The following is an 11,691-nucleotide window of genomic DNA, read 5'->3' on the forward strand; positions in this document are numbered from 1 at the left end:
AAAATATAAACTAATTTAATATTAAGAATAAAATAAAATATACTATAAATCAAATCATAAATAAGAAAAATATAAACTAATTTAATATTAAGAATAAAATAAAATATACTATAAATCAAATCATAAATAAAGAATATTAAGATATAATTTGGAAGACATATTCCATAACTAAATATAACAAACCATCCATCGTAAATGTGCTGAAACCTCTCCACATTGAGAGAAAAAGTCTGAAAGAGAAAGTTCAAAGAAACAATAAATATTTTCTCTTCACGAGGTTCATACGCATAATAAGGAAGGAAAAGGGAGGAAAAAAGAAACGGATTAATAGGGTAAATGCATTTGCATTGGCATCAAAACCAAATAGGGAATGAAAACCACACTATGAAGTGTGGATCAAAAGCAAAAACAACCAAAACCTTTCATCAACACATCGAATCAAAAACATACACCAAAAAAACAAAACAAAGAACACAGCAGCTTCATATCACATTCTCATCCTAATTTGGGGATATCCATTGCAATTCAACTCCATAATTCCACGTCTCAATTGAATCACCAGCCTTAAAATTAACCACAGAAGTGTAAGCAGTACACCCTCCCACTCTAACTCTTATCATATGAGCAGTCATGGCAGAATCCTTCAAATAACTACAACAAAGTGTATTCCTACACCCATTTCCTTCCTCTGTTTTCTCCTCAAACTGCCTACAGGGGCTATTCACCGAACAATTCAACGGCGAGAACACAAGATTATCCGAGCAATTCAGCAGCATCACAGTATTGTGCGTAGAAATGTTAAAAGGCAAGCTTTCATCCAACCTCAAGCCTCCTAAATAGAGATCAGAAGATGAACAACTCCCTTTCTTTATCTGGGGTGGGCTTATAATAAGCTTAGAGGCATTGGGATCAATGGAATGGATGTTATAGTAAAACCCTCCACTTGACTTGAACTGAAGAACACCGTGATGGCAATAGACTCTGTACCTAGAGTCTCCACAGTTGGCATTTGTGCTAAGGGGAAAAGGCACTTCAAGATCTCCACATTTGGGACAAGCAGGAGAAGCTATGGCTGCTTTAGATGCTTGGAAAAAGAGAGGTAATATAAAAAACAGAGTGTTCATGATGTTCGGAAGGAGTGGAGAGATTCCAATGCAGAATTACCATATTTATAGAAACCCAAAAGTTGGGTATGCAGTAATAATAGAAAGATTCGAGAATAACTAGGATTGTACGGGAATTAGTGGGTTCTCTTTTATGATATAAAATTGTAATTAGAACACGCCTTCAAAACAAATGTTAGTGCACGGAGTTCAAAACAAATGTTAGTCGATTAAATAAGAATATTATTGATTTGGTTATTAATTTTGTAACCATTTTAATATTAATCTTATTTAATGATCCGAACATTTAGGAGGTTGATGATATTGGGATTTGATAGACTTTTTTTTATTTAATTTAGTCATTAACTCTCATCAATTTGTAACCAATTTGTAACGGTTGATTAAATAAAAATATACCGTTAAATAAGAATGTTATTATGATAGGCGGATTTGAGAGGCTTTTTTTTTTGTAACAATTGATTGAATAAGAATATTATTATGATATCGGGATTTAAGAGACTTTTTTTTATTTAATTTAGTCATTAACTCTCATCAATGGGTAAGGGTAGATTAAATAAGAATAAGAATATACCATTAAATAAGAATATTATGGATTTGGCTTATCAAACAATTGTCCTTATATAGGAGGTTGATGATATCGGGATTTGAACCTTTTACTAGATCTCCTTTTACTAGATCTTTTGTTCTTAACATCAGGTGGTGGTTGTTAGACGAACACGACTATTCACAATGAATGGTATGATATTGTCCACTTTGAACAAAAGCTCTATGATATTGTCCACTTTGAATGTAAGCTCCTATGCTTTGAGCTTCCCCAAATGAATGGTATGATATTGCTCCTATGCTTTGAGCTTCCCCAAATGAATGATATGATATTGTCCATTTTGCACCTAAGCTGGTACGAATGGAGAGAGTATTGATTGTGAGACTCATTCATGGTCTTTGTCATAGAAGGAAAGTTATTGGAGGCCACACAGCTGTCAAAAGAAGTATGAAGCCTATCCCACTTTCTTTTTTTAGACATCTTAATGGAACAAAGTTGCTTTATGAGATCTGAGTGTTTCCAATTCCAAAGTGGATGGACTCTGTCTCTCCTCGGTGATTAAAGAACCCAATTATAACATAATGCTTTCATTACCTTAGCACATATGGATTCTTTGTAATTAACAATACCAACTTTGGTGGTGGACGACTCACTGGCTAACACAACCACTTACACTCGATTAAACAAATAAATACCCAAACCCTTCCAACATTATTCTATTTCCAAATGTAATTTATATTATCATTCGACAAACACAGTAATAGCACTAAACAAATATTATACACAAAACAGAGAACCTTAAGCCTCTCCTCATATGGATAACAACAACCTCTAACCTTCAGTTATGCAACATGATTCACTCGCACTTCATTCAAACTGAAGAAGAAGAACAACAAACATCTACTTCAGAGGTGCCATTCCAAGAGAAGCACGAATTCTGTTCCATTCTGCGATTTCGGGGTCTTCCTCGCCTGCCCCGTCTCCCTTCTTCTCTTTCTTTTCCTTCTTCCTCTTCGGCTCCTCTCTATCCTCTGCCCCGTTCCTTCTTCTAGGACTAATGCTGCTACGGGTGTGTCTCTTCCGGTACTCCCCATCCTCTCGATCTTTACTCCTACTTCGGCTCCTTGAATGGCTCCTTCTCCGACCACGATCTCTGTCTCGCCTCTCCCTCTCCCTCTCCCTCTCCCTGCCTTCTCTTTCCCTATCTCGATCTCTGCCATATTCCTTCTCATCCCTAAGGTGATAGCGATCCCTATCCCTATCTCTGTCTCTATCCCTGTCCCTATCCCGATCCCGATCTCGATCCCTTTCTCGATCTCTATCTCTTTCCCTTCCACGACCCCGATCTCTATCATAGTCTCTATCATTATCCCGGTCTCTTTCATAATCTCGGTCCCTGTGATAAAACAAAGGAACAATGTGGTGTATCAAAAGATCAAATTCTTCCCACTCAATGGAACGATGTAGTAAGACAGCTCATAAATGCAAGTAAGCAATGCATTATGAACATGGATTTTAGGATCAAAATATGGAGAATAAAATATCCTATCCTGGATGCATGAACAGGTAATTTCACAGGAAAAGCATAAGATACAGAAAGGTTTAACATTCGGGTAGAACACCAAATACAAACTCGATGTTGCCCGAAAAATAATCAAAATAATAGATGAAAATGAAAAAGGAAAAGCATATGAGTAGTTCTCAGCTGTAGCCTGTATGGTCACCAAGATATCATTGAAGGCAATACAAAAATAAAGTTGAGAAAAAAAATCACTAGGAAAAATATATGTACGATCCATCATACTTCTCAGCTGCACACTGTCAGTACAGAGAAACCTGGCAGGACCTTGCGAATTCACTGTAGGAAGCAGCGAGCAACCAACGGCTTGAAATGCCATGGTTGTGACAGAAAACATATGAATGTTAATGCAGTATGGATAACAATCCAAGAATTACAGATTCAGACTGCTTCCAGCTCCGTAATTTTAAAAAGAACCAGATCAAGTAAGGATCCGTTTTAGTTAAATTAGCACTCAAAGAAATCGCATGGTCAAAAACCAAAACCAAAACCAACTTAGCAATCAGCTTTATCTACGTGCGGTGGTCGAAAGGGCACGAGCTTAGAAGCAACTAATAAACCCAATCCAGTCCTAAGATAGGCAATAGCATGGATTTCCAGACACAGGTAGATAACTCCCATGCTGAGCCACAACATCCATTCTCCTATTCATCTCCTAATTTTTGTTTGATCTAATTTTTCAACTTTCGCCAGCACCAACTCTACTAAGAGAATAGCATTGGCAACAAAAGACTCGAGCAAAAGACAAATTGAGCTCAAAATTTTTGAATTTGGCCTTGGACCTTATACTTCCCATTCAACGAAAAATTTATGTGATTCACGAAATGAAGGCAGCTAATAGACTGGAGATATCAATCAATGGAACCCTCCACAGGAGGAAATATTCACAAATTCAGAAAGAGCATCACAGTTGCAAACATAAAAAATGAGAGAACAGGGAAGGAGAAGAAACCAAAAAACAGACGGGGGATCGGACCTGTGTCTGTGACTATCACGCCTTCTGTCTCTGTCTCTCTCCCGCACAGGACTTCTCCCTCGATAATAATTCTGCAGATGCAAGATCTCAAAAGGGTTAGTAAGGACGAGAAAATGAAAATTAGATGTTTTTACAAATATAAACAGAGAATGCGTTTGTACCTTTTCATGAATATCATCTTCCAAAGAATCATTGATTGGCTCAACATCCTCTTTTTCTTCCTCCTCCTCAAAGTCATCTTCTAAAGCACTTTTCCTTGCAGGCAGTGAACCAGTAGATTCAAGGGTCCATCTGCCATTACAAAGTGTATCTTACTTAGGTTACTTCAAGAAGAAGCATCGCATTCAAAACTGAACACTAGAGACACATAAGAGAGAGAGAGAGAGAAACAGAACAGCAACATTTAGAATTTGTGACCCATGTACTTCTGTTTGTCAAAGAATGAATAATGCATATTTCTATTGAGGCCCTGATTTTAGTAAGACATTATCAACTTCCACTTGAAAAATAAACTGACTCGGAAATAGTCACATGAGTAATCAGTACGATACCTCTTTTTGACACGTGGCAGAGCAATGTCACATGAATAATCTTTTGTAAGAAGTTCATCAATGACTTCATCCACGTGCGTTAAAGAAAAACCTGATAAAAATAAGACAAGTTCATGACTTTTTTTACAGAGGAGATCATAATTAGAAATACATTAACGTGACAAGAAAGTAAAATCAAGTCGTTTTCACAATAACTAATTAGATAAAATTCAAAAAGAGGCCCCAGAATCTTACATCCATCAGCTAATTTTCTCCTCAATTTCCGATAATCGTTGTACAGAGGCTCCAGGTAACGATACACATCAACATCAGTCCCAGTGAGTCGCAAGTAAAAGGCACCAAGAACCCGAACATATCTATGTCCCAAAAAAAAAAAAAAAAAATTCAAAATAATGCTTGAAAGAGACTAGAAAAAAAAAAACATAACATCCACAGGAAATTACAAGAGAAAGTTTACACTAACACAACATAGTTATTAATTGACAGAAGAAAATTTTAAATCCAAGCAGACAACGCATTTTCAAGACTATACAGTATAAAATCAATCATTGCAAACTAAGGCGAGTGAGCAACAGCTTTAAGAACTACAGGACACCATGAGGTACAGAAAGCATTTCCAATGTACTTCAATTAGCTCAACCACAAGCCTAATCTGAATTTCCAATGCTTATCAAATCACAATAAACAAATATAGGGTTCATGCAGAAGTTCTAAACTTATTCACAATCCTAATCTTAATTTCCAATTCACTGATCAACTCCAAAAACTCAGACCTACTAGTATTTAATTTTCACAGTAAGTTCCCAAAATAATGGTTTCTTTAAACTCCATAAAACAAACAATTGAAACATTCCCTCTAATTAACCCTACTCCTAAACGCTTCTAGGTAACAAAAATGCAAAGTTATATTCATTGAAAACTATAATGACAATGACAGTTACTTGTAGTCTTCGTTCTTAATGAACTCGATAACGATTTCCTTCTCCGGCTGAATCTGGAGCATCTTCATGACGAGACACATGAACGGCGTGGGCTTGCGGTTGCCACCATATGTACCACCGAGATGGTCGAGCTCCATGGCTTTGTCGACCAATGTCTCCGCCGTCAAACCAAAACATTGCTCCTTCCAGTAATTGTTCTGATAGATCTTGGAGCGAAGAATCTTCTCCACCAGGTTCTGCGGATTCGTCCCCCTTATGCTTTTCGCAGCTGGGTCCGTACGATTTGCCATTACAACCAGAACAGCAAAATCCGTACCGGTATCAGTGCACGTTAATCGACAGAGGAGAATAATCGAAACCCTAATTCTGCCGCCGGACGGGAGAGGATGGCGAAATATGTCATCCGAATTACGAGCGGAAAAAATGGATAATTGGAAGAACAAATGTTAAAATGTCAATTAAATTTCATAATTTTATATTAAATAAACTAATTAATTATTGAATATTAAAAATATATAACTAATCTCTAATATATCTAATCTATTAAAAAAAATTATATATTAAATATAAAATTAAATGGTATGTTTTTCATCAAAATTGGAAATTAAAAAACTCTAAATAAATACGAAATTAAGTTTTTATTTTTCTTAATTTTTAGATCAACAATATTTAAAGTCTTTTATCTTTTATTTTTATTATTATTTTTTAATAAATAAAAAGCATTTTTTAAAAATTATATTAATTTGGAAGTTTTTTTATTTTTTATAATTATACTAAATTAAAAATTTTAAGCACGAAATATTGAATATTTTTTTACCATAGAAATTAAATTAAATAATTAAAAAAAGATAAATGTTTATATAGAAATTAAAATATATATTTTGTCATTTACGAAATACTCCCAAAATTCAGAAATTTAATTATGCAGCCCAGGCCCAAAAAGATATTTAATTATGTAGCCCAGGCCCAAAAAGATATTTAATTACGCAGCCCAGGCCCAAAAAGATATTTAATTACGCAGCCCAGGCCCAAAAGGATATTTAATTACGCAGCCCAGGCCCAAAAGGAAATTTAATTATGCAGCCCAGGACCAAAAATCTAAATTATTAGGCCCATTTCAGTAAGGCCGAAAACACGCTGACAAAGCTGACGCCGATGGAGTTCTATAGCCTTCGCGGGAGCCATCGGTTTCCGATTTTCTTCAATTCTATAACGTAACTTTGTCGGTAAGTCTCTGATCGTCGACCACGTGACTTCCCTCCGGCCGCCGCATTTCCTTCCCCTTGCCTTGATCTCTGATTACCTGACCGGAAATTCTCCTTCGTTCGAGTTTATTTTCCCGGCTATGAGATTTTGTACTTGAACAATTTCTTACAGATCCCTGGACTCCTACCGAGTTTGAAGAGTTTTGGAATTCTTTGCAACGAGAATTCGCGCTCTTTCTCCCTCTCTCCATGGCGTCGAGGAATCGGACTTTGATTTTTAGGAAATACAGGGACGCGTTGAGGAGTGTGAGGGTTCCTACCGGCTCTTCGCCTGCTTCTGCATCTCCATCGACTAGCTCTGGCACTGGTGGACCGGTGATTGAATTGGTTAGCTCGTCGTTGTTGCATCCGAATCGGTCGTACGCTCCCTTAAGTACTGAGGATCCGGGTAATTCAAGGTCTATCTCTGTCTATATACTTGTGTGTGACTGTATGCTGCTAATTTGCGGTTTATGTGGATTTGATCCAAATCTCTTTTTTGGCTTAGCATTGAGAATTCATTGTTGGATAGTGGAAAACGGTTTATCGTGGATTTTTGTTGTAAGAGATCGCTTGGTACGATCTTGTCGAAATTGAGATTTAGTGACAGTTACCGCGTTCATGAACGAAGGAGATGAGAAATTTTATTTCTAAGGTGATTAATATTTGGAGTAGAAAGATTAAAAAAATAGATTAGTTCAAAGTATTTAAGATGAGAAAGTGTGAGATCGCCATTACAGAGGCGGAGGAGGCATTTGTGCAATAATGGCGGAAATACCAAGGAAACTTTGAAAACCTTTCTAAGCATTAGATGGAATTCATAATGATTTGCAGAATGTCTGGTTTTTTTCATTCTTATTTGGTTCGTTTTCAAATTTCGTCTCTACTTCTGTTTGTTTAGACAAGTTTCAATTACATCTTGACCCATTTAAATTGTTGTTCTATGTAGTTCCATTAACATTATTAGCTAACTGATGATATATCATACTTATTGAACAAATGTTGGTTGTTTTGGCATGAGTAGATAGACAAATAAACGAAAAAAAATGCATAGTTGGACAAAAGAAAAGACGGTACAATGTATAATCTATGAAATGAATTTGATATGGTCGAGTTACTTTGCTCCTCTCTATCTGTCTTAGCCAAGTTGCTGGTGTAGCATTCCATTTTAGCAGTCCTACCGACCGCCTCTTTCTTTTATCTATTTTTTCATGTCAAATAAGTCAAAATCTATACAATAAGCATGTCAAAATATTAATTAGTTAACGATGTCAACAGAGAAAATAGAACTACAAACATCAAAGTTTGGAAAGCATACTTGTACTTCAACATTTTTTCCTTTTCCCATATCATAATATTATTGGTTATGAGTTATTTCTTTGTTTATGTCTACAGTAAGGGTGCTCTTACTGTGGGTCTACCTCCGGCTTGGGTGGATGTATCCGAAGAAATAGCTGCAAATGTGCAGCGAGCACGAGTAAAGATGATGGAGTTAGCTAAAGCTCATGCAAAAGCTTTAATGCCTTCATTTGGAGATGATAAAGAAGATCAACGGTTAATTGAATCTCTCACGCAAGACATAACTAACTTAATCAAGAAATCGGAGAAGGGGCTCAAGAGATTTTCCGTAGCTGGACCTTCGGAAGATTCCAATATCAGAAAAAATGTTCAGGTATAACTTGAAGATGCAAATGGTTGTGTGGAACATGTATTGGTTTATTAAGCTACTTCTCTTATAAAGAGCTGCTCTCTCTGTATTTCTTGCTCTCTGAGCTTTCAGTCATGCAAAACTTCGTATAATATCGCTTAAAGTTCGGGAGAAAAAGTTCTGGGCTTGGCGAAGTTGCAGTAGTACAGAGAGACACATTGCCTTCGATTCTTCTCATCACTCGACACTCCTCTGTTCTGCCTCATTTGCATTGCTGTTTTTCCCATTGTCAGTTTTCCAGGCGTCCCTTATATCTTTTATGACTTCCCTTTAGTCACATCCCAATAACAATGCCTTTGAGCCTTCCATATCATTCGATAAGTAACTTCGAGGCATGAAGACCCTCGTTTTTGCTCAGCTTGCATCTTCATTATTAGGAAATTCAATAACAAACCCGAATGGCTTCTTTAGGTCCAACTCCATCATTTTTAGTTTCGTACTTATTTTTCAGCATCTAATCTAGCTTCTGAAATGTATTTGATCCTTCATTTTACTATTTTTCATGGCTGGAATCATAGATGAGTTTTCTCCTCTTCACAGCTTAGTGTAATAGTCTATTGCAAGCCTTATATTCTAGCTGATCTTTAGGGTTCAACGTGGGATAATGGGCAGGTAGGGAAGGTGAATTTGTTGGTTTCATTAAGAAATCCATATGTTTTGATGTCTATTTTCTCTAAATACTATTTTTACCATCTCATTTCCTCCCTCATTTTAAACTTGCATGCCAGAATTGTTGATTTAATGAGAGCAAATTAAATTTCTTTTAATTTCTCTCAAGTATTGGGGTTCTGTCCTAAACTTTATGTTATATGTTCTTATGATGCAGCGATCTCTTGCCACTGACCTTCAGAACCTCTCCATGGAGCTTCGCAAGAAACAATCAACTTATTTAAAGCGCCTACGGCAGCAAAAAGAGGTCTGGGAAGAATATTTCATTTAGCATTTCAATTCCACATTTCCATCATCATAATTACTTTGGTTTGATTGAATTATGTAATTGAGTAGCATTGATCATTTCTTCATTCATATCTTTGTTTACGAGACAAGCTTGCCTCAGTTTCCAAAAATCTGAATCACTTTCATTTTTTTTCTTTTTTTCTATGAATTAGGAAGGTCAAGATGGGATTGACATAGAGATGAATCTAAATGGAAACAGGTCGAGAATGGAGGAGGACGATGATTTAGAAGACATGGTACCCTTAATCTTCTCCATCATTTTATTCTTACAAGTTCGATGTGGTTGCTACTGCGTAAGGGAATGTACATGGGTTGGGTCTGTTAGGCCTTACAATCTTTTGTATGAATTTTGTATAGGTATTTAACGAGCATCAGATGGCTAAGGTGCGAAAGACTGAAGCATTCACTGCAGAAAGAGAGAGAGAGATCCAACAAGTGAGTAGAAAAAATCACTCTCCCTACAATCTCCATTCCTGTGTACATCTTTATTCTTTATTCAACCAGCTCACTTCAATCCAGGTAGTAGAATCCGTGAACGAGCTCGCTCAGATCATGAAGGATCTATCAGTACTAGTCATAGACCAGGTTAGAGAAGGTGCCCATCCTACGACCTGTAAGTTCATTTATTACATACTCACTGAAAATATATACGCTTTCTTCCCAACAGGGTACCATTATCGATAGAATAGATTACAATATCCAAAATGTTGCGACGACGGTCAAGGAGGGCCTTAAGCAACTGCAGAAGGTCGATCCCCATTCACTAATTTCTTTTGATTTTAAATAATTCTCAAAACATTATCCCTCGTGCCTGATTTCCTCTCATGCTCATTCCTTCATATTTGTATATTTACATCATCGTCGTATTCTGCAGGCGGAGAGAACACAGAAACAAGGGGGGATGGTAATGTGCGCGTCCGTGCTCATTATCATGTGCTTCGTCATGTTGGTTCTCTTAATCCTTAAATCCATCCTATTTTGATTATCAAGTATAATATACAATTCCAGATAAATGCATAGTTACCAACATTGTTCCTAAGAGACCTTTACACAAAAAATGGTAGTGGCGTTTCCAGGCCAATCAGAGAAATTCTTGAGCACATAGGACTCATTCCCCTGTTTGGTGTGTGCCGGGGAATGGGGAGGAGGGACTTAGCTTCTCTTGAATTACAGAGTTATGGACGGAATAGTTTGTATAGAAATTGATTGGGCATTGGGAACTTGCCACATCCATCGTACCTCTGCTGATAATTCTTTTGATTTTCATGAGTTTTTATAGAAGTTGATTCTTGGCTGTCCCACTTACTTGGAGAATCATTCTGTTCACTTTCATGTATTGACTGATGTTTGTACTTTTTGTACTTTTATTATTTCAGTGCAATAAAATTGACACATAAAGCCTTCTATCCGATCTGTGTACTACATATCCTTCGCTTTGATTGGTATTTTTTTGAAGATTTCTTTTGCCTTTTAGATTCTTCAACCTCTTCCCAGAACATAGCCACATAGTGATGGTAACCTCAACAAAGTTTTCGTTCATAATTTCTCGTTAAATTAGGGTAAAATGCATTTCTCGTCCCTAAAGTTTGACATTTATACCAAACTTTCTCGTCCCTAAGATTCTTCAACCTCTTTCCATAACTTAGCCACATAACGATTGTAAGCTCAACAAACTTTTGGTTGATGATTTCTCGTTAAATTAGGGTAAAATGCATTTCTCGTCCCTAAAGTTTGACATCTACACCAAACTTTCTTGTCCCTAAGATTCTTCAACCTCTTCTCATAACTTAGTCACATAATGATTGTAAGCTCAACAAAGTTTTTGTCGTTATATTAGGGTAAAATGTATTTATCGTCCCTAAAGTTCGACATCTACACCAATCCCTAAGATTCTTCAACCTCTTCTCATAACTTAGTTACATAATGATCGTGAGCTCAACTAACTTTTGATTGATAATATCATTGTTAAATTAGGGTAAAATGCATTTCTCGCCCCTAAAGTTTGACATCTACACCAAACTTTCTCGTCCCTAAGATTCTTCAACCTCTTCCCATAACTTAGCCACA

The 11,691-nt window shown here is 36.6% G+C and overlaps 3 protein-coding genes across 3 annotated transcripts; 1 reads left to right on the forward strand and 2 right to left on the reverse strand.

The window, feature by feature from the left end:
• Positions 1-356: 356 nt before the first annotated feature.
• Positions 357-1,124, reverse strand: LOC111450825 (wall-associated receptor kinase-like 20). The gene has a single exon (XM_023091116.1). It carries the CDS (start codon positions 1,122-1,124, stop codon positions 501-503), a length of 624 nt encoding a protein of 207 aa, XP_022946884.1. The 3' UTR covers positions 357-500.
• Positions 1,125-2,356: 1,232 nt separating this feature from the next.
• LOC111450740 (pre-mRNA-splicing factor 38-like) lies at positions 2,357-6,155 on the reverse strand. Its single transcript, XM_023091004.1, has 6 exons — positions 5,716-6,155; positions 5,009-5,130; positions 4,775-4,865; positions 4,385-4,514; positions 4,224-4,294; positions 2,357-3,064 (listed from the first exon to the last, which is right to left on the reverse strand). The coding sequence occupies exons 1-6, from the start codon at positions 6,003-6,005 to the stop codon at positions 2,569-2,571; spliced, it is 1,200 nt and encodes a 399-aa protein (XP_022946772.1). The 5' UTR covers positions 6,006-6,155; the 3' UTR covers positions 2,357-2,568.
• A 1,014-nt stretch (positions 6,156-7,169) lies between these two features.
• On the forward strand, positions 7,170-11,033 carry LOC111450791 (syntaxin-43-like). The gene is made up of 8 exons (XM_023091087.1): positions 7,170-7,378; positions 8,355-8,631; positions 9,494-9,583; positions 9,777-9,860; positions 9,982-10,059; positions 10,144-10,209; positions 10,292-10,372; positions 10,499-11,033. The coding sequence occupies exons 1-8, from the start codon at positions 7,170-7,172 to the stop codon at positions 10,604-10,606; spliced, it is 993 nt and encodes a 330-aa protein (XP_022946855.1). The 3' UTR covers positions 10,607-11,033.
• The last annotated feature ends 658 nt before the right edge of the window (positions 11,034-11,691 follow it).

Source organism: Cucurbita moschata, unplaced genomic scaffold (assembly GCF_002738365.1).
Source record: "Cucurbita moschata cultivar Rifu unplaced genomic scaffold, Cmos_1.0 Cmo_Scf00012, whole genome shotgun sequence".
Classification (NCBI taxonomy): Eukaryota; Viridiplantae; Streptophyta; class Magnoliopsida; order Cucurbitales; family Cucurbitaceae; genus Cucurbita; species Cucurbita moschata.

Bases quoted from the DNA above. Each gene is read 5' to 3' on its own strand.
- LOC111450825 (XM_023091116.1), bottom strand. From the start codon at position 1,124: ATGAACACTCTGTTTTTTATATTACCTCTCTTTTTCCAAGCATCTAAA.
- LOC111450740 (XM_023091004.1), bottom strand. From the start codon at position 6,005: ATGGCAAATCGTACGGACCCAGCTGCGAAAAGCATAAGGGGGACGAAT. The intron at 4,866-5,008 runs GTAAGATTCTGG...TATTTTTATCAG, and splicing joins GAGAAAATTAGCTGATGGAT to GTTTTTCTTTAACGCACGTG. The intron at 4,515-4,774 runs GTATCGTACTGA...TTGTAATGGCAG, and splicing joins CTGCCACGTGTCAAAAAGAG to ATGGACCCTTGAATCTACTG.
- LOC111450791 (XM_023091087.1), top strand. From the start codon at position 7,170: ATGGCGTCGAGGAATCGGACTTTGATTTTTAGGAAATACAGGGACGCG. The intron at 8,632-9,493 runs GTATAACTTGAA...CTTATGATGCAG, and splicing joins ATATCAGAAAAAATGTTCAG to CGATCTCTTGCCACTGACCT. The intron at 10,373-10,498 runs GTCGATCCCCAT...CGTATTCTGCAG, and splicing joins GCCTTAAGCAACTGCAGAAG to GCGGAGAGAACACAGAAACA.